We start from the raw sequence: 23526 nt of genomic DNA on the forward strand, positions 1-23526 counted from the left end.
CTTTCTTTTAATTGATATTTTAAATTATTTTTAAAATTTTTCATAGCACTAAGAAAGTCTAGTCATGACTGGGGGTATCTTGTAAAAGTCCTGACAAAGACACCTCTTCACCCCTTCCTATTCAAAATTATTTTCATTCTTAAAAGGAAACAAACCAAGCTTTTCTGAATGACCTTTAAAAAACATAATTATTTTCTTTTTTTTATTCATCTTTCTTTTACCTCATCATTTTGTAGTTGGACTCAATGATCTTAAAGGTCTTTTCAGACCTAAATGATTGTTTCTATGATTTTAGTTGCTACTTCTTTCCATATGACTATTTTGCAGATTGTTGTTCATCTGACCCATTTTGTAGTAGTGTCCTAACTCCTCCCAGCACAGGCTTTAGACTGCTGTCTTGCCTGACTAATGCATGTTAACTACTAAGAAGATGCCCTAGGTAATCCAGATTTTTAGGATCAAGAAACATTTGCACTGAGTGTGTTGTGAGAAGATTTTGCCTTGTCCCTAAACATTCTTGGGAGGGTGGGGTGAGTGATGGAGAGGGAAGGAAAAAGAAAATATTTGATTGGATTTGATTAGCAGCAATAGTATTGTTGTTTTTTCCAGAATTAAAGTCTCTAAAAGACAACTCCCCCATCCCACTTTTATGTCAGGAAAATTTTCTATTGTTTTTATATTTTTAGAGGGAAGAAAAAAAATACGTTTGTATAAAACCAGTATATTAGAATCTAATTATCAGTTTTTAAAAGGAACTATGCAATCTCTGTAGACAAGAGTTATTGCCAATAGAAAATGTGTGTAGAATAAGTATCTTTTGAAAGGTCGATGTTCCAGACAGAATGTCTTCTTAGATGGTTAGTATTAAAATTTTCACTAGGCTCATTTATACCCTCTTCTCCTGTAGTAGGTATCCCCGTTCCCACACAGACTTTTGCAGTAGAGGATTGCCAAAATAGCTCTGCTTCTATATATGTTTTCCATACAACAATGAATATTCTTCCTTTCCTCAGGTCAGTACATCATTCTGTGTTTGCAGTCTTAGGTAATACTGGGGTTGACGGGCTATTTTGACTTCTCGAACAGTTTATTACCCAAGAACAGCGTATTATCCAAGAAAGGACAGGGGGGGAAGCTGGTGGCTACAGAGCAAATGGAGATATGCAAAAGTAGATACAAGTAGAGGAAATAATGGAATAGAGTCCTAAAATATATTGCATAATGAAAAATGATGTAAAGATACAGATGTGGGGTGAATAGGAGGTACCATTGTGTACACAAGGAAGGGTTATTATCTTGGAACATTTAGTACTGTTTTCAATCGAGATATGCACTGCAGTATAACTGTTAATTTGATCTACTAGTAATAAATAAATTGAACAGTGATTTTTTTTTGTTTTTTCAGCCTGTGAAATTGGCAATGGAATAAGACCTAGAAACTGAGTATATCACAGGGTTAATATATCAGTTTAGGGATATTAAACATTCCTTAACATTTAAAGCTTTTTTACTTCCTCCTCTTTTCTTCTTTTTCTTTTTCTTTTTCTTTTTCTTTTTCTTTTTCTTTTTCTTTTTCTTTTTCTTTTTCTTTTTCTTTTTCTTTTTCTTCTTCTTCTTCTTTTATTATTATTATTATTATTATTATTATTATTATTATTATTATTATTATTATTATTATTATTATTATTATTATGTGTGGATGGGAAAGTCAGAAAGGGAACCAGTCAAGTCATAAAACAACTTTACAGTGCCTGTATTGATGTGAAATTAAGATCACAAGAATCTTAGAAAATGTGTCATAGACCTTGTTCTTGCATCATCTGTGAGGGTATAGTGATTACTTCATATTAAGGCTAGACTATCTTGCAAATTTATTAAGTTTCTTTTGCTTCTGATTTATTTATCTATGTCTGTGAATTTACAAATTTGACTTTCCAAATAACTGTAAGTTTATTTATGCATCTAGTTGAAGTGTTTAAAAAAAGATGAACAGTTGAGGATCAGATGCATAGGATACTGAGGAGCAAATCAGCACCAAGGAACAAATACTTTTGATACATACTGCTGCCATGTTGAATTTAGCTAGGACTATACAGCAGTTCTTGAAGTACGTTGGATAATGCATTTCTTGATCTTTCATGTGTTTTCATATGTAATATCAAATAACTTGTGCAAGTGTATGAATTCTTGAAGTGACATGGAGTTGATAACACTGAGTTATTGAAGCAGTAAGGTCTTAATTTATTGCTAAAATACAAATAATCATTCTTCCTAGGAACTGGACATAACTACCTGAAGAAGTGAATAAATAATTTCTCCCAGATGTGCTTGTAACAAGTTGTTACCAACTTTTTCATTCTCTGAAGCAAAGTATCTTTCAGCTAGTTGTAGGCTGAACCAGATTGCTAGATCACATGGACTTGTAGACTGACTCAGTCTGGCATCTGGTATTGGATATGATTCAAGATTCATAGTTTCTGCATAGATTTATGCAATGTATTTCACAATAGTTTCCATCTTATTAGTCATACTTGATTTTTTTATCAGTCATTTCCTTTGCCATATGTGTTGTTGTTTGCACACATTAGCAAGAATTATGGAATGATATGTCTTTAACTGCCATCACAGAAAAATATTCATGATTTTCTGCACTAACAGAGTTTACTGCAAGTAATCGTTAATTTTACACTTGGGACAGATTTGCCCAAATACCTGACATTAAACTCCGTGTTACTTAGGTAGTGAGAATACCATCACAGATTTGAGCAAAAGCAGAAATTAATTCCTTGCATTTCCAAACCTTTGTGGCATTTTTAATATTCAGAATTTACAGAGAAGACATAACAATAAGAAAAATCCATGTGAATACAATCATTTGTATGACCCTATTGAAGTAAATTCAAGTAATTCTGAAATATAAACACATTGGGGGGAGGTAGGTAAGATCTGAGCACTTGTTCTTTTGCCCTGTATCTTCACTCAAATAGCAGAAGAGCATGAATTAGAAAATAAGTACAAGCAGGTGGGAAAAATGGGATACAAACCCCAAATTACTGCTGGACACAGTGTCAAAAGAACTAGTCTCTCACAAACCTTCTGTATGATTTTCAGCACAAAAAATAAATGTCTTTTCTTCCAATGCAATACAGCTTGTTACGCATATATCAGAGATATACTAACAAGCACTTACTCTTTAGCCCTAACTTCTTTCTGGAAAATTTCAGGTATTCAATACCCAGCTTATTTTCTAGTATTGTGCAAGTCCAGCCAGCTGGTTCCTCTCTCAGTCCTTGCATTTGAATCTCAGTATTGTATGTATTTGATTGTTGGAGAGTTTAGTTAATTTTAGATTAAATCAATCAGCTATTCCCCTACAGTAATTAGACACTTTGTAATATTGAATTGCCCCACAAATTGCATGGTCAATGTTGGCTACAAATAAGCATTTATATGTCCGTTGTCCAGCTATGGCATCTAAGAAGCCTATAGTGAAATCATCAGATTAGCATGATTTGATGAATAAATACAATGTGACAGATCCCAGCTAATGCAAAGAAATAAAATTCTGCTTAAATCAACGGAATGGTTCCTAGGTTATACTACCTAAGTGGTATTTGTGAAGCTCAGTAAACACATCCATAACTGTAGAATTGCTAATGCTGCCAGTTATAAAGCTTTTTTGCTTCGGTACATTCGAAAAAAGCTCTGCTTCTGCTTGCCTTTGTATTTCACTCTTCCTTTCTCTTAGGAATTCTTGTTTTGCTTTTTTCTTGTTACACTTCTTACCCTTTTCCCCAACTAGGGGAAGCAACTATAATTATTTCTCTCTAGTATAATACAAGTGCTCGGATAACACATGCAATGAAGCCTGATTTGTTACTAGTTGAACATCAGCCCTTCAGCTGGCAATCAGAAAGACATGCAGCCATCACAGCTTTAGTGCCAAATCTGATGACAGGAGATGTGAGTGGAGACAATATTCTTTGCATGCTTCCCTTGCTTCAAAACCATATTCATTTGCTCTGTGGTATTCTTACTTGCAGGAGTATTCTGTTGGTTTAGCCCCTGCCGGGACCAGCGACCATGTTGCTGTTGTCCCTCTCCCACCCTCAGCCGGTCAGGCTGGCAGTGAGGCACAAACCCTGGGTTAAAATAAGAAGAAATTTAATACAACAGTGTAATAAGCAATCTGAACAACAACAGTAGCAATGACAACAACAATAAACAGTCATAGCAGTAAACAAGACAAAAGATATACAGAGAAATACCGCAATGGTTACAGACAGTTCGCTCGCAAAGCTCCCTGCCACCAAAGCCACAAAGGAAAAAGTTCCCATGCTCCCACACCCGGACCTGATGCCAGCGTGGTATGAATAACCCGGCTGGAGATCCCTTCCCCCTCTCTGCTGGGGAAACCTAACCCTATCCTAGCTGAACCAGGACATAATCCACCCCTTTATTCTATACCATCTGTGTCATGTCCAGCTGCCATTTAGCAGTTAACAATAACAAAATAACAATTTACAAAGGCACAGCATCATTCACGGCATGTTCTCACCCAGAATCAAGTCCCCCTGTGGTAAGCATCGGACTTCTCCATCGTCCTGCATCACCCACCAGGTGCACCCAGGTTCTTGGGCAAAAGCAATCCCGTGGATGGGTTTGCCTTTACCTTTGCCTGGCGCAGGACTAAACCAGACCACTTTTCCCAATATATTCCTCATGCGCACCACAGGGACTTTATCCCCATCTACAGCACGTGGAGGTTTCGACTGAGCCGGGCCAGCTCGACTGGCAGATCCTCTTGTGTTGACGAGCCAGGTGGCCTTTGCTAGATGCATGTCCCAGTCTTTGAAGGTGCCACCTCCCAGTGCTTTCAATGTGGTTTTTAACATTCCATTGTAGCGCTCGATCTTCCCAGAGGCTGGTGCGTGGTAGGGGATATGGTAGACCCACTCGATGCCGTGTTCTTCTGCCCAGGCATTTATGAGGTTGTTTCGGAAGTGGGTCCCGTTGTCTGACTCAATTCTCTCTGGGGTGCCGTGTCACCACAGGACTTGGGTCTCAAGGCCCAGGATGGTGTTCCGGGCGGTGGCGTGGGGCACTGGGTAAGCTTCCAGCCACCCAGTGGTTACTTCCACCATTGTGAGCACGTGGCGCATCCTGTGGCAGGTCTGTGGCAGTGTGATGTAGTCGATCTGCCAGGCCTCTCCATATCTATATTTCAGCCATCGCTCTCCATTTCGCTGGGGCTTCACCCGCTTGGCATGTTTAATTGTAGCACACGTCTTACATCCGTGGATGATCTCTGCAATGGTGTCAATGGTGAGGTCCACCCCTTGATCTCAAGCCCACCTGTATGTTGCATCCCTACCTTGGTGGCCCAAGGTCTCCTGGGCCCACCGGGCTATGAACAGTTCACCTTTGCGCTGCCAGTCCAAGTCCACCTGAGCCACTCTGATCTGAGCAGCTTGGTCTGCCTGGTGGTTGTGTCGATGCTCATCAGTGGCCCGACTCTTGGGTACATGGGCACCCACATGGCGCACCTTCACAACGAGGTTTTCCACACGGGCTGCAATGTCCTGCCATACTTCAGCAGGCCAGACATTTTTACCCTTACGTTGCCAGTTGTTCTGCTTCCATTGCTGCAACCATTTCCACAGGGTATTTGCCACTGCCCACGTTGGTGCACCAAAAAGGCTGTGTTGGTGTAAGCCCTGCCGGGACCGGAGACCACGTTGCCATTGTCCCTCCCCCACCCTTGGACACAAGTAGGGCACAAACCCCGGGTTGAGATAAGAAGAAATTTTATATAACAGTGTGATAAACAATCTGAAAAACAACAATAGCAATAATAACAACAATAAACAGTAATAACAGTAAACAAGACAAAAGATATACAGAGAAATACCTCAGTGGATACAGACAGCCCCGTGCTCCCTGAGACCAAAGCCACAAAGGAAAGCTTCCCGCCTACTGTGCTGATAACCCAGCTGGAGATCCCTTCCCCCTCTCTGCTGGGGAAACTTAACCCTATCCTAGCTGAACCAGGACAAGTATGGAACAATGTAGACTTAACAATAAAGGCCAGACATATTTTATTTAACACAGGGACACAAGTAAGAAAATGTCGTGGTTCCCTCTATAAAGTTCAAACATTTTTTCCTTTGAGCTTTCTCATTATCATTTTGATTTTTTTTTTTTTTTACCTCCATGTGTCTCTGTAAGCTTCTATATGATAATGGAAGAAAATACTAAGTTTTAACTTAGCAAGGTATAATGGAACAGCAGGAAGCTTGTGAGCCACTTAAATGAAAATGATGAGAAGAAATAGACATTAATTATCTCAGGCTGCATTATCTTTTCATTTTGCAAGCAAGGAAATATTTAACACCCCAGGAGGAAAAGAATTAACTTCCTTTGAATCTTTACACAGTGAACCAGTGCTCAAGAAGCAAAATGCTTTACTTCGGACTGGTGAGATAATTTAAAATTGCATGCAGGGGGCAGCGAGATGAAAGATCAGAATCTAGTATATTCACTGAGCAGGAATGATGAAGTGAAAAAGTAGACAAAGAAGAGACCATGTTCGCTCTGTCCCACAAACCATGACCTTTTCCACAGTCACAAGGACCTATTTTCAATTTCAAGGCAATAGCTATAAATGTTAATAATTGCCTTTACCTCTTTCTGTGTAGCCTAGCTTCTTGCCCCATTACCAAAACCGTTTAGTTTCTCAGCAATTCATTTTCTTCATAATCTCCTTTCATGTCCCATGTTTCCTCTATTGTGTTTCACCTTGGGCAGTACATCATGTAAATAATGCCTATATCCATAATCGCTTTACTATACTGCTTAAAGGAATTCATTCTTAAAAACTCCATTCCAACCTGTGTCCATTATAGCAGACTTCTTTAGTCCTCATTAGATGGGACAAGTGGGAGAATATTTTAAAGGCTATTTCAGCATCAATGATGTAACCTTGAGTATCTATTCAAAACTTTAAAAGTATTTAAAGGATGAGCATGAAACAGATAAAAGCATTTGAGAAAGAAGGTCATCATACTGTATTTTGATTTTAAAAATTCCTACATTTGAAACAGCGTTTAAGGGCACATTATGGTAGCATAGATAGGCAAAAACATTCAAGAGCTTGTATTCAAGTATTTTCTCAAATTAGAAAGAGAGATTTAACATATTAATAGTCTGGAAAATGTATATACTGGTATTTAAGGCACAAATAATTGAGAAGGCAGAAATTATTGAGATCTGTATTTTTCCAGTGAGCAAGAGAACTCCTAGCTTCACACTGCCCGCAATATGACTATCTCAGAGAGGACAGAAGAAATCAAATATTTCTGTAAAAGGTAGTATTTTAGTTCTGGTTAGCATTTACTGTGATTAAGAGGTGTATATTGTCTTTTTTAAACCAGATTTGACATTGAGTTAAGGATTCCATCAAGCTCTTGTGTGTGAAATTAAAATTAGGTATCTTCTTTCTACTTCTCTGAAAGCCAAATGCCTGTGAAAGCTTTTGACAATCTCATGTCATCTCATGGTTTTTTGATATGGTTATTGGTGCCTTATCATCCTTGGTCTTAAATTTCAGTTTATAACAATTCCAAAGCCCTGCTTCATTGCAGTTTTAGTAGTGAAAAATATTCATACAAGAAATCAGGTAGAATTTTGAAATGTTCTCTGTGCTGGGTACTAGATGGGGGTAAACAGACAACATGCTGCCCACATTTTTTCCATGCACTTAGAGGCGGTTAGGTCTTATGTAATCGCTTTCTCTTATGCCTTTTATTATGTAAGAAGAAAAATAAAAAAATAAGCCTTCCAGCCTAGAAAAAGCCATTAATGTTCTTTTCCTCCTTTTTTTTCTTTTTTTTCTTTTTGTTCTTAAGCTTCATTCTGACTTGGACAAGGGAGTGGGCACTGTTAAATATACCCTTTCAGGAGATGGTGCTGGAACAGTTTTTACCATTGATGAGACCACAGGAGACATTCATGCCATAAGGAGCCTAGATCGAGAAGAAAAACCTTTCTACACACTCCGGGCTCAGGCTGTGGATGTTGACACCAAGAAACCATTAGAGCCTGAATCGGAGTTCATCATCAAAGTGCAGGACATTAATGATAATGAGCCAAAGTTCCTGGATGGGCCTTATGTTGCCAGTGTCCCAGAAATGTCTCCAGTGGGTGAGTAAAAAGCCTTAAACACTTGATAACTAATTGCATATTACTTAATTGTCTCAACGTGCATTTCCTGCTGAGGAAAGTAAGAGAAGGCTGAAATGAAAATATAACTTCTAATACTTATTAGAAATGTGTCACTCTATGCTTAGAAATATACAGATTACGGGGTTTTTTAGCTTTATTTGCTTATTTAGAAACTCACTCTTCTGCAAAATGAGTGCCTTTGACTGTAAGTCTCTGAGAACAGGAGGACAAAAAAAAAAAAAAAAAAAAAGATATTCAAGGCAAGTATGCTAAGGTCCAAGGGTCTGTGTACCCCCAAACTTGTTATTTCACATGATGAAGTGCATTCTCCTCTCTTCATAGTTTACGTTGACTGTTTGCTGTACAGAATTAGATGGTGCAACAGAATCTTGCCATTTACTGTTCTTGTCTTTGTGGCTGTTAAACACCTACAGCACTTTCATGATCCTGTAATTTTGAATTAGCGAACAAATCTTTATCCAAGTCCTGCTACGCTGTGGGTGCTTGCAAGTAATGATTGCCCTCACATGGCTCTCCACAATGCAAGAACAAGAGTCAGAGAAGCTCAACAAGGCTGACTCAAGGTCTTGAACACCTAATGTTCAAGAAAATACTGAGTTCATTGGATTCTTAAATTAAAAAATAAAAAAAAAAAAAAGAGAGAGAAGATTGACTGGAAACATGGTAAGTTTTCAAAAAGCTGCTGTATAGGGGTGATAATAATTTTCTCTCCAAAGAAAGGTGGACTGTAGTAAGGATACTGAAGCACTGGAATAGGTTTTTGTTTGAATTTTCACAACATGATAGACATTTTCCAGGAAAGACATAAAGAGCTTTAATCCTTCTTTGGAGCAGGAGAATAGACTAAATGGGATCTTCTGTTCTCTGCCTGATGGCTGATTCTGCAGTGGACCCGGTCCTGAGCAGTGTGTTTGCAACACAAGCATGCTGCTTGTGTCCTGCTGCCAAAAGGCATGTTGGGCTTCCCTGAGGTCACCAGAAATTTATTCATTCTGGGCTGGGAAGCCTTTAACTTCTCCATGCTAGTTGCAGTGTATTGCAATGTTCTCTCCTAAGTTGTCTTTTCCAACTACTTCACAAACCAGTACTAGTCATTTAATATTCCCTGTAGTTGCTAAAAGATTTGGAAGTTTTCTGACTGAATTGTGCAAAGGAATCCTGTTGCCCCTTCAGCTGTGCATCTCAGACAGTGATGTTTTGAAAGACAATCTGGGAGGCAACTAGCTATCTACACATGTCACTATATGGAATTAATGAGGTAATCTTTAAAATTTTGTCATGGAGAGTGGTAGAATGTCATAAAATGTGATTTGAGTAGACATGTAGTGACGATCACATTTATCTCATGCAAGTGTAGAAATGAGTTCTCTATAGTCACCTACAGAGGTGCATCTGTAGATTCACTATGTAGGTACACTATTGTTGTTGCCCCTATAGAGACTCCTAGTAATATTACTTACAGTTATATTATTTGTACATGGAAAACATTTGTTATATTTTTCAAGTCTATATCTGCAGAAAGTTCAGAATAAAATTTTCTTACCAGCAAATACATGGTTAGTTGTTAATTTGTTTTTAAGACTTGATCAGATATAAATTATCAAAACAATAATGAATAATGCTATTTAGACAGTGGAATAGAGTGCATGCATTCCTTTTCTCACTCTATTGCTCTTCCTCCATCTTCCCTTCTTATTTTCTTAAATATGTGTGTGCCGTAGCAGTCAAAATGCTAACAGTGGGTTTATTTCATGGGAAGATCTCTTCAAGATGTGCCATGAATTGTGACTTTTATGTTGACTGGGAGTTGCATGACTAAATGAGATACAACTGAGTATGCTGTGTCATGCATACAATGTTTTAAAAGAGATGCTTTTCAATTTATTCTCTTTTGTGAAAACAGCAGTAGATGACATGGCAAAAATGCATCCTCTTGATCTTCACTTTATTCAGTCACATTCAGTACCTCTAGAAGATTTAATCATAACAGATTTACTTTCCTCTATAAGAAAAATAAAAGATGGATGAAAATTGATCAGAAAAGTCAAGTCAAGGAAATAGTACCCTAAATGGAGGCCTAAACTCCAATTAGTGGTTACTAAAGCAGATAACAATTTTTGCTGTTGGGTTGTCTTGCAGCAAAAATATCCAGAAATGCCTTATGTCACCTGTGATGTTCCAGGAGATTGACCCTTCTCTGATGTAGTCCTTTCTACTCTTTTGCTCTCTCTTATCTATGCTTTTGCTACCTTATGCAAGCACAGAATTCTCAGAGGATCTAAAGCTACTGCTCCCTATCATCAGTACCATTTAGTTGCACCTATAGAGATGCCTAGACCTACTGCTGCCTGAGGCTGACACTGAAAATCACTTTGATTTTTTAGCTGGTGCAGCATATGGTTGTCTTGGCATAAGCAAAGAACCTGATAAACTCTTCCTCTCATCTATATTTTTACATTTTCATTTTCTAGTTGCCAGTTTTCAATTCCCAAATGTCCTAAACTTCACTTACTCTATTTTTGCAACAGTATTTATTATGAACTGCACTCATGCACACTGTTTTCATTGTAGGAAATGCACTACAACATGACTGTTTTTCCCCTTACTAGTCATTTCTATGAGCCTGTCAAACTTCTGTGACCAGTGACTTGCTGTCTTTTACTGTTGCATTATACTCACTTGCAAAGGTTTACTCAGTTTGGTAGTTTATCCTAAGAATGTCAGTATTAAGGAGCAAAATGTGGATGCCAGAATTCATGTTGAAAGGGGAATAGAGGGGTAGAGAAGTAGCTAATAAAATCCTCAACACTCACTGTAAACACACAGTATGTATTCCATTTGGGCAGTGAAATAAAGCAAATTGTATAAAACATCTTTGAGGTACCACAGTCTGCAGTCATAAGAAAGGATTTCATGGGGGAGGGAAGACTTCGAAAGAAAAGTATCCTTCAGACCCCTTACACACATTTTGGAAATTGTCATGGCTGCACCATTCTCAGTTTTGTAACATCTCTGGCCTTCATACTAATTGCTGTTGCTGAAGCTTTGGTGGCTGAAAAAATGACATAGCATACAGCCCTGGATTCAGAGTTCCAGTCACAGTCTTATAAATAAAATTGCACATCAATTTTATCCTGGACCATTGTGGTTTTTCACTGGAAAAGGTAAAAAAAGATCGAAATTTGTAAGATCCTCAATATCCAGTTTTCTGCACATACATATGGCTTAGACATATCTGTCGTATCCAAATTGTTCATGGTAGTTTTTCTAAGGACTTTGTTGTGTTATTTTCCATGTATGATTTAGGTGTAAATTTATTTTTTCCCTTCAAATTCATTTTGAGGTTATAATAAAGTTTCTTGCACAGTTTCTGTACACTGAGGTTTGTTTGGTTTTCCCTCTAATCAATACCACTCCTTAAAAAATGATTATGGTAATGCATATCTTTTAGCTTTTTTTGAAGAAGAGATAATTTTAGGATTGACATTTTTACTTGGTGGTGCATTCCTTACTGGGAGCCAAAGTCCTTCATATGCTTTTTATTAAGAAGAAGAAAAAAAAAAGTTAGCAAGATGTTTACTATGTTCTAAAACCATAATTTAAGCCCACTACAAACTCGGACACCTACCTGTTTTATGCCAAAGCTTGAATGGCCAGCTAGCCTTGCTCTTTCCATACATGCACTGTAATCAGATCACGTATGATGGAGAGGACAGTCAATGACAGATATAAACAAAACGGATAGTACCTTGAAAAGCCCCTTGGTTACCAACGGGTGTAACATATAGGCTACTGTACCCATCTATGACTTCCATTTTCTTTGATACTTCCCAAATGTGCATAGTTTCTGTATTGCTGTGGAAGGATATTGGTACCTCCAAAGTTGGCAATGTATTGCTCACATAATAAATGGGGTGCAGAATACTTTATGGTGAATAATTTATTTTGGAAAGGATAATGATTCTCTGCAGAGAAATTCAGCAGTTTTAGTCAGATTACAACTCAGAACTAATACTTTAAGAATAGAGATTGCTATGCCTAATAAGAGACTTATAAAAGCTTAAGGGCGGCTGGACTCCTAATATGTTTTTTCCTGATATTGGAATGGTTTTATCAATATATTTTAATGAAAATATTGTCTTGATTTAATAAGAGTTCCAAAATGTAGAACAAACCAGAAATGGAAATTTATGTATGAGGACTGAAAAGTGGACTGTAATTTCCCCATTTGTAAGTTAGTATTAGCAAAGTAAGTTGTCCCTAAGTATAGTTTAATCAACTGTGTTGTTGCTTCTGGCACCTTTGCCAGCTTCTGTTATAACTCATGTAAGCATGCAAATGTATGGTGAGTTTAAACCAAAGTTATCCCCTTACCGAAGCTGTCAGTCCAGATGACTGAGAGTAGGGGCATACCAGTGTTAAACACACTTTCAGGGAAAGATCTCATTACATATTTTTTATATATTTATAAAAATGTGCACAGAAATGCATCTTCATTTCTCATGCATTTCTTTCACTGACTACACTGATTTTAATTGATCATATGTATTACACATGACAAATTTATAACTTCTACTGTCACAGTCTCCCATCCAAAGTCTCTCTTTTTAAGTTCTTTCCATTATTCCTCTATGCTTATACACAGACCAGCTAGGCCTGTACTAAACCCATCAATTCCATAACATATAGATTCCATATGCTCTTTCCCAGTCAATTTCATTTCATATCTTTCCATTAGATAAACTCTTTATTGCTTGTGGGGGCTTTACAATCTCCAGTTCACCATGGCAATTATTCTGCCTTTTTGGTTATTAATTAATGAGTAATGGAATATGCTCACATTAAATAGCTGTATTACTGACTAGGCTTGAATATTGTATTTGAAACTGTCTCAATTGTAACACCACGTTGTAATATTAAAATTGTCAATGATACTAGAAAGTTGATACCAGGTTATTTTTTGCTAAGTATCCTCCATGGCGCAAAGCAGCTGCCTGAATAGTGTTATATGTTTGCTTCCCATGGTACTGACAACCTAAAAATAGCCTCTATACATTTTCTGGCAGTTTTACTTCTGAAGTGAATACTTAATTGTCTTATATTCAGACATTGGCTTATGTTTAAACATTGACAAAGGCTTTTATATATACATTCACAAATGGAACATATGGTTAATACGTCTATCTATGTAGTTTCAAATGAAAGTATTACAATGTGTAGAAAACTAACCTGATGAACTGGTGGGTAGGAAACTGTACTTTGGTTGGGCATAGCTTAGTAATGTGTGCCTGAGTTTAGCCTGAAGCTTACACTGAGCAGAGGCAGGGGAAGGAAGGACTATAAGGCATTGGAGCAAATACTGAGCGGTCTTTCCCTCGATATAGATTCCTAGCTTCTGGTTATATATTTTTAAGCACTTGCAAAAGCGTACCCAAGCTGTTGTGGAAGATATTACTTTGGCAATCTATGGAGGCCAGAGATATTTTTGAATGGTTTACACATACTCATGGAGAAATAATTGGCTGTATAATCTGTTAGCCCCTGTCTGCAGCCCCTTCAGCCCCACCTTGGTCTTCATGACTTTTTTCTGGAGTTAGTGAGCCCGTAGAGACAGTGATAGGAATGGGATGTTGTCATACTCAATATAAAAATATCTTTAAAATTTTTGTTTATTCTCTTTTCCTTGTCTGGTAATTTCCATCAGTTATTTTCCTTTTTTGTCCACTGTTGATCATTGATAAGAAAACTTTGGAGGATTTCCCACAGTGATCCCAAGATCAAGAGTTAATAGGTAACTGAGATACAACCTACTTCTGTGAAAGTACTGATAAGGTATTATTTTCCCATTCCTCTTACTTTGTATGTCTCAGTGTGAAATCCCTTATACCTGGTTACTTGTTAGGTTAAGATTCCCCTGTAACACTTTGCAGTCAAGCTTTCATTTTGTCAAGCTGTCACCTGCTTATATGTTCTCTTTTACAGGCAATCTGTGTTCAGATCCAAGTGAGATGCCAGTGGCAACCCCCCCTTCCTATAAAGAATGTCAATTTATTTCTACCATTTGATTTCTTTTTTTATTTTGATATTACCTTAGAAAAGGCTGTACTCTCTGAATCTACCTTTTTTAGGTTTTTAAGATCTTTTACTTAGGAACCTTGCTTAAAGCTTTTGGGAAACTTAGATACACTAAGCAAGTAATCTAGATCTGTATACTCACTGATTCAACCAATAATTTTTACAAGTTTTGCGAAGAGCAGCTTTCCTTCACAAAACTGTACTGACTCCTCCCTTAGAGGGTTATATCCACATGCACTCTAATTTGGTACTTTGTTACAGAGTGTATAAATCTGTTCATCGCCTGGGTCAGACCTGGTGCGCTAGGTCATACAGACCACTTTTCAGAAAAATGCATATCCCATCACTGTCTTTCAGTCTCTGTCAGATGGCAGTTTACCCATCATAGTTCATGTTCCAGTGGTTGCTTGCTTAGAACTGCTTTGTTAATTACAAATCTTGTCTTTTTGATTCATTTTTTAAATTGTGAAAAGAATCAGCTACTGCACTGATCATCAGACTGTTTTATAGCCACTGTAGAGAACAGTGAGTTTTTGCACAAAAATACAAAACAAAATAAAAATAAAACAACACAGACATTGAGAGAAAATTACAAGTAGGAAGTAAAAGCTTTTGAAACAAAAGTGTTTCTTGACATTATGATAGATCACTAGGCAACCTAGTCAGCTTCAACTACTGTGAAAAACCTTACAGACAAAACCCTTTTAGATCAAAAGGGAGGCAGAAAACAATGCAGAGAATCAAGGCTTGCTTGGTTAAAGGATTGCAGCTATTGTCATACTCACTGTGAGTTTTATTGTATATACTCTGGCTGTTGGAAACTGTCAGCAAAACATGGAAATTTGGCAAATACTGTTAGCTGGGAGAATCTATGTAAAATGAAAACTGTGACAGACGGGGCCCTACAAACATGCACACAGCAAAACATCTGAAAAGCTTTTGCTGTTAAAAGGGTGAGATGGTGGATAAATGTTTCCTCCTAGCAGGTTTCGCAGTCCCAAAATGTCAGTATTAGTGCCAAATTCATGCAAAGCATTTGAATCTTACTTCATGGACATCCAGGCCTACTTTATTGTGTTTAACCAAAAGTGGGCAAAGTTAAAAACCCGTGTCACAGTAGATAAAGCCATTATGTTCCTATCCACACACTGACTTTACTCCAGCTCAGTAGCATTAATCAAATAACATTTCATATTTCATCACACACAAGTCTTTTGATGCAGACCCCTGTTAGGTTAATCACCAATACTTTCATTATTAATATTAAGCTATATGGGTTTGTTCTAAATTTATATGTTGGTCATGTTAGTGATGCTGAGTATTAGTTCTTTTAGTCTATAAGGAGAACCTTTGTAATTATTGGTAGTCTTGTGGTTTGCATAATCATCTTCAGGTTCAAGAAATATTTTATTAAAGTTATTGGGATCATGTGTTATTTTTTTGTCAATTATACTATTGATGGGGGAAAAGTAATGGCATATTTTAGTGTAGTACTGAGAGATGTAGGAGTTGTTCTTATACAGGCACATAACATCTCTAAAACATAAAACATGTTGTATTGATAGTTGGTTTAGTAGCCACTGATCAGCTGTAAATGTTAAAAATTAACAAGAAGTTGCTTTTTTCCTTACCACAAAATGACTCTGAATGTTAAGTATCTTTTCAGTAAGAGCTGTTCTTTTGGCCACCAAGTGATTTTAAACATTAAACATATTTTTAAAGTATTACTGTTCTCAGCCGCTGAGTGACTGTAAACATTAAATATGTTTTATAAAAGCTGCTTTTCAAGCTACTGCCTGCATGGCTATGAACATCATTTTTCTTTAAAGTTGCTTTCCAGCCACTGAGCTATTTTTTTTATAGGCTTAGTTCTATTTATAATTTTTCACAGAAGAAACAAGTGCAGAGTTTCACTGGCACAAAGCAACACTTCATTTATGACAAGTAATCATGTCCTAGCCATCTCCTCATAAAGATACTTCAGATAATTAGAACAAGCCAAAATTTAAATGGACTTTTATGGATATTTTGTGTTGACAGTGTGTGCATATCTAGTGTTCTTCTTCCCCATTTTTGTGTACAACTCTTCATTAAACCAAAATAATAAAAGCAGACATGAGTGATATTCTGTACTAAGAGAACTGGTCTAAGAAATCAGTCATTGATGGATTGTGTGAATCAATCAAGTCATCATCAGCCCCAGAGAAGGACAAAACAGAAGGCAAAATAGTCTCAAGATTGCTAAGCAAATGGGAGCCACTAAACCAAATATGATTAAGGGCTTTAATTCTGTGTGCAGAAATAACTCCATGTGGCAAATTAGATGTAATCCTAGGAAGGCCTGGAGTGATAAGAAAAGTGTTCATGAGAATCTGTCTTAACAAGAGCTAAGAGAAAAAAAATCACTGATCACAAATATTTTGTTAAGGACAAATTATTCTCTGTTTAGAAAATCCCATAAGGCTTAAAGTCTACAGCAAAGACACTGCAGATAAAAATAATACCTTAGGAAAAGGAAATCTACATAAAACAGAGGTCTAAAAATATCTGCAGAATGAGGAACAGCACATACTAGAGTATCTTTAAATGGCACGTCAGCCAATTAGTAAGTATATCTGTCTGTCGACCTTGGGTTTAATGATTGTCCTTATTTGTAGTAAGGAACAGCATAGATGGGCAATCCAACCCAAAGTCTATTCTGTACACTGTAGGTTTTTCTTAACTAAGTAACCATTGAAAATCTTATGGAAACGTAAATCTCTAGCCTTTGATCAACAAGGGTCCTGACAGAGCTTGCTGAAACCTTTCCACAAGAGCCATTTTTGCTAAGTTTCTGTAGAACTGAAAGATTCAAACATACAATTCTGTCAAAACTTTTTTTATGAAAACCAGATGGCTGCCTGGTGAGTCATCCCCCAGGTTAGCTAGTGACTGGCAAATAAAACAGGTGGTTCCCAAATTAGTAGAGAAGCATTCTTTATATCAACCTGACAAGCCAAGCACCGGCTGGCTGGGAACCTGTAGGCCTGGCAGACTTCTCTGGAGCTGGGAACCTGGCAAGTTTGTCTATTCCCTGATTTCTCTGCTGTGCAGCTGATGACAAGGCAAGTTGTCATGCTTCCCAGACAAGTTAGTCAACCTGCAAGCTAAAGAGGTCGTAACTAAGTAGGAAGAAGACCAGTGAAAATGAAACATGTCCTCTCTGCTAAAAACTTAGCAGTGCCAATAGTTTTTTCTGGAGTGAAGCAGGATGAAGTGAAAGGCCAAAACTATCTGAAATATCCCAGTAAAGCAAAATTCCACTGTCCAGACATCCTTACTTACCAGTTATGTCTGGAGACCTTTTGTGCAGAAGCCAGCAGTAAAAGTGAAATCACTGAGGGTCAGAGAGGTGGAGACTGGGAATAGAGGGGGTGCTGATTTCAGGCATGTGTGAAAATAAAGTGACAGCAGAGGAAGAGGAAAAGCTTTACAGGCTGTTCAGATTTCCGGAGCTACTGGAAAGAAATGTGACACCTTTGATACGGCCTTGGACTTGTGTGTTGGTTTAAGCCCTGCCGGGACTGGAGAGCACGTTGCCCTTTGTCCCTCCCCCACCCTCAGCAGGTCGGGCTGGCAGTGAGGCACAAACCCCGGGGTAAAATAAGAAGGAATTTAATACAGCAGTATGATAAACAATCTGAACAACAACAGTGGCAATGATAACAACAAGAAACAGCAATAACAGTGAACAAGACAAACAATATACAGAGAAATACCGCAAATAGTCAGGGAACAAACCCGACGTGTGCTTCCCGCCACCAAGGAAAAAAAGTTTCCGCCCCTGGACCTGATGTCAGCATGGTATGAATAACCCGGTTGGAGATCCCTTCCCCCTCTCTCTCTGCTAGGGAAACCTAACCCTATCCTAGTTGAACCAGGACAACGTGGTTCATATTTGCACTGCTAAAGAGGCTGCTGTCATTTCTGTTAACAAACCTTAGGACCATCCTTTTTTTATCATAAGAAGCTTAAAGGATATTAATACATAAATACATGGAACTCACCGTATGAGTATTCCTATGGAGCAGTCTTGAGGGAACACGGAAACAGTATGCAAGGGGACCTCCAGCAAGGACTGCCTGACACGCCAATCTGCACCAGTCATTGATGGAGAACGTTGCAGATACTCTCTGAGGTGTAATTTCAACTAACCATTTGAATCTTGGTACACAGTTGTTCACAACTGATGATTGTTAGTGGGAATAATTTGTTGACTGCTAGTCATCCCACTGAGGTTGGCATGATGTTTTGGGGCAAGAGATTCTGACTGCTAAAGAATAATATGAATCCCAGCAGTCAATCCAATAATAACTCGTTCAGGAAATCTACAGCTGGAGGGTATCTATTCAGCCATGTCCTTCATCTTCCGTCTGTGTTTACTGCTGTTAGTACAGCAAGCATCCATTTTACCATTTGTTCTGATCTAAAGGAGTAACCTAACATATCTGAAACATAAGATAATGATATAGCTAGGATTCCCATATTGTAGGAACATCACCCTAGAAGCCTATCAATCCTCCTGTCTCTGTAAATGGCCAGCAGAGGGTAGGAGAAAGTTAAACACACATTTAGACAGATTATCATGTCACAGTCTATTTGAGAGTAGGTTTCATCCAAGTACGGTTTACTTATTTTCTAACTCTGTTAAAAAGGATTGTTGTTTGGGTTCATGTGCATGTCAAACACTTTTCTAATCCCCATTTTGTTAGGTTTAGTGACTGTACATTACCTAGATTGATCATGTCATTGTACAAAGCATTTCCTTTTCCTATTTTTAACATTTTTTACTTTCAGTCTGGAAGATAAAGATTAATAGGAACAAATGATTTAACTTTGGTATAGTCCTGACTACTGTATGCATCTCTATCCTGCCACATCTTTTTGTCTTATTTATAAATTAAACAGATGAAATCTTTAAAGTTCTATGTGGAAAATTTTTCATGTCTCCATCACTTTCACTGTTTGCCTCTGAGCCCCCTTTATTTCTGCTGTTCTTTTAGTGATAGGGCAACAGTAATCAATATTTTCAAGTCTTGAGAGAATTCAGATGAGAAAGGTGCCTGAAGGACTGGTTCATGTGCTCAGGCCTGCAATTTATGGTCTTGCAAGAGATGATACAGACACAGATGCTCAAATTATCAGGCCTACTTGCTACTTCTCTGGTTCAGTAGCTCCAAATTCATCCACTTTTTCTTGTTGCTTTCACTCTATATCACCTCATGCCTGAACACATACCAAACCCTGTCAGAGAGTTTTCAGCAGATGTTTGATAGTCCTGGGATTCTTTCATGGCTCTTGCATGTGATTCTGAATGAATCCTCTGTTCACAGATTTTAAGTCCTAAACCAGTATTAATCACTGAGCATAATCCAGTGAGACATAGCATCTTGCTGTTCAAACAGTGGATGATCCTGTGTGCCTTCAAAAGATCATCCAGTTGCTAATACAGTGGAGGGGGGTAAAATCTTCCCCTGATTGAGTAGAAAAAATAGCTTTACCATGATATATTAAAGAACTGTGTTTGATAGTTTTATTTGCAATACTGGTGGGGCAATAAGGAGGGGAAGTGTTAACCTTTGTGGAGGGAGAGGGAGTGACTGAACACATGCAAACTGATGTTTTTATTTGCCACAATCCAGATTCAAACACCAGTGTACTAAGAATTGCTCCAACATAAAATGTTGGAAATCAGTTCCTACATCAGCTTTTCTTTGTAACAAATAAACAAAACCAAATTCTAGCCTTTCCATCTGAAGAAAATCATAAATGACCTGAAAGGTGTGAAGATGTCAGACTGCCTGTCTGAATGCAAAGATGGCAACAAGGCATCAGGTCCTTAAATTCCAAAATCCATATGAAGCTGGTAATTGAACTGGCAAGTTGTAAAGAAGGAATCCTTTCTTTGGGCCACTGCACAGCAATAAGAGATCTCTGAACTGCTGATTTAAAGGAAAGATACAGGATAAGAACTGCATCAACACATCCTACTGATTTACCGTAGAGCTGAAGTTGTGGCAGTTCAGTAATACCTATACTGCAACTTGGATGCTTTATATTTTAGCCACCTTTATCAATTTATTTTGGGTAGCACAAGGGGACAGTAACAGTGACAACAGGACAGGTTTTATGGCAGTGTAGTACAAGGGACCTCAGGATACTAACTCACCAGCTACCTTGCAGATATGTCCTAATGGTTCGTTTCCAGTGCTACTGTTACCCGGACTGCCTACATTAAAACCCACATGAGCCTCCCTGCCCACACTGCAAATGTGTTTTATGATTTGAGTATTGACTTACTTGTGGACACACTGTGTGTCACATCAGTACTGCTCTTACCAGCAGTAAAGATTTTAGATTTGTTAGTAAGACCTCGTTAGTGAATGTTTTCCATCAGCATATGCGCAAGCCAGATTTGTAAAGGTAACTTAGCACTGAAAGAGTTTTGTAAGTGTCTCATGGTTTTCTTTTGTTTGTTTGGTTTGGTTTGGGGTTTTTTTTTGATAGCATTAAGTGCAGGGCATGTGAATGGTTTTGAAAATCCTAGTCAGTCTTTAGACTCCCAAATAGCTTTTAATATCTTGAGCTGTACCACCAGGTTCCTCAAGCAATGTTGAGCATCCCTAATGTATAGGCACCTAAACTGTGATGGCATAAATTACAAACGGGAACCAAAATGTTCTAGAAATTTGTCCAGGCAGTTGCAGCAATGTCTTTGAAGCCCAACCAGATGAGACAGATCAAATTCAGCACTACTACAGTAGGTGATTTGGGATATTCCATGCAGGGTTAAATGCCCACATGGATTTATTTGTACGATTCTAAATGAAGTATCTTAGTACCTGCCTGAACCTGGAAGAAAGTAAATTTCTGTAAATTGTTCCATGGGTGCATAAAATGTCACCTAAGCCTGCCCCTAATCTACTTGCACACAGAACCATATGAACTTTACACCGCTGAGCAGCTAGATACCAATTAATGCCTAAGCACTGTCAGAAATCATAAAGTAGATATACTTAATTCTTTTTCAGAAATCAGTCAGTGACATTTTCAGAGTTCAGAGTTACATCCCATGCAAAATGTGGCTGGAGGAGAGGTTAGATGGTTTTGATTTTGCAGTGAGGTAGGTAGAAAACTCACACACGATGCTGCAGATGCAGCTTCAGTTCTTTCTCTTTTTTTTCCTTCTTTTTCTTTTTCTTTTTTTTTTTTTTTTTTTTCCACCAGAGGCCAGAGAGACTTTCTTAGTCTTTCTTCCTTCTCCCTTTTTTTGGCCTGATGAATATTTAATGATCCTATATAAAACAGAGCACCTTCCTCCTTTTTCAAGGGAGTGATGGTCTGAGCATTCACTTAAGAGGTAGGAATTAAGCATTCAACCACCATATAACAGAACAGTGACTTAAAATAATCTGTATCTCATGCATCCACTGGGCATTCAGGAAGGAACATAATCTGCTTCTGCATTTTGTCAGAATAAGGTTAGTTTAAGCTGTTAACACAGAAAAGAGTTCAAAATTATTTTTCCCCAGTAAATAATTGGTATCTAGGATACAACTTTTCTCACTGGTGTTTCTTACAGGCTACAGCAGCTTTTCACTAATAGACTGACTTTGTATGGATATTATTGTTACGCATCTAAATAACACCAGGTAGAAAAAATCTGCATCTGGTCTTACTGCATTTGCAGCGGCTTTTTTTATATGATTCACGCCCTCAGTATCTCTGCGCTGTAGTCGTATGTAAAAAAGCACCTTGTAATGTTACTTCTCTGTTTTATAGGTATAGTCTTGAAGGTGGTGAAAACCAAGAAGGAATATTCATTGCAGAGCTTGTTTCTTAATGCTTATATGTTACCAGAACTGACAAACCACAAATGAGAGTGTATGTGCAAGTGAACTGAGGGAAATTCACCTTAAAAAATAGTATGTATTTTTTAATATGTTTGTGAAGGAGTCGGGAAAAAAAATAAGTTGAGGAATAGAAAAAAAAAATGGAATAAAAAGCTAGGAAGCAGCTTATATGTGAATAAGAGAATAAGAGTTTAATGCTCATTAAAAAATCTAAGCATGATTAGTTCAGTGAGTTAAGATGATAACCATGTTTTCTGTCTTATGTATGTGGGAAGGACTGTGAGTGGATTATTAAAATACACTTAATAGCTTTCTTAACAAACCTTTATAGTTGTGTGGTTGTCCACTGTCTGACTCTCAGACCTAAAGTACAGTGACTGAAAAGTGCCTTGTTGTCAGCCAGTAAATAGTGATCTGTATCCAGCCTCCAACTGAGGTAGCACTGAAAGCCTGATGGGCTGTGATATTTGGAAAAATTACTCCTACTGTTAACAACATGTATGTGTGTCCAAAAGAGTGGCATTTAGGATCTGGAGTTTTATTATGGTAATTTTCATTATTATTATTGTTGCTGTTGTTGTTATTGTTCTTCTTCTTGTTATCTTATTGACATTTTGCAAGAAGAATGACATACTTGTTTGCTCTAGCTTTGTATTGAGCAACCAGACAGAAAATAATGAAGTTACAGAAAGTCAGCAACATAATATGTTCCATTATTTTGTTTTATTTTAGTTTTGAAACAGAGTTAAAGATGGAATGGTTTGAGCAGCTATAGGTAGAACTCTAGTGGCATGGTTCAACTTGCATCTGCAAAAAGACTATAGTTCACTTCAGTGATTAAAGTGATGAAAGTCCAGCTGTCTAATAATGATTTTATAGTCCACATATTTTATTTTAAAATATATTTTATTTAGGATTAAGACAGAATTTTATTTTGCAGATCTTACCACTCTTGATCTTTGTACATAATCAATACCTTGGATTGTAAATTATTTAGAAATTTCAGGGGGAAGACAAGAGTCCCTGAATATTGAATACAGTCAAATTTTAGAAAGTTGATATGTAGATCTGCATTTGGATTTTAACAGACTTAGATTAATCTGTAAAACAATAACACAACAGAGGTTAAGCAAATATTTTCCTAAGAAATGTAAAACTTTTTAATGAGCTAAACAATAAGTTGCAAGATATCTAGGTCACATTTAGGTGCATTTAATTTTAGCTTCAATATTTCACAAGTTCAGAATTTTATGTATATCAAGGCTTGTTTGTCTCACAGGTTTTAAAATTTATGAAAAAAACATAAAGAAGGGGA

General features: G+C 37.5%; 1 protein-coding gene across 4 annotated transcripts in view; it reads left to right on the plus strand.

The window, feature by feature from the left end:
* CDH12 (cadherin 12) overlaps positions 1-23526 on the plus strand; it is a 393880-nt gene that overhangs the window by 257780 nt on the left and 112574 nt on the right. For all 4 annotated transcript variants that reach the window (XM_026843110.1, XM_026843111.1, XM_026843109.1 and 1 more), the window contains one exon: positions 7908-8202. In XM_026843110.1, the coding sequence (XP_026698911.1) occupies positions 7908-8202 (295 nt within the window). The remainder of the gene's footprint in view (positions 1-7907; positions 8203-23526) is intronic.

The sequence above is a fragment of the Athene cunicularia genome, assembly GCF_003259725.1.
Source record: "Athene cunicularia isolate RWA chromosome 2 unlocalized genomic scaffold, athCun1 chr2_part1, whole genome shotgun sequence".
In the NCBI taxonomy this organism is placed as follows: domain Eukaryota; kingdom Metazoa; phylum Chordata; class Aves; order Strigiformes; family Strigidae; genus Athene; species Athene cunicularia.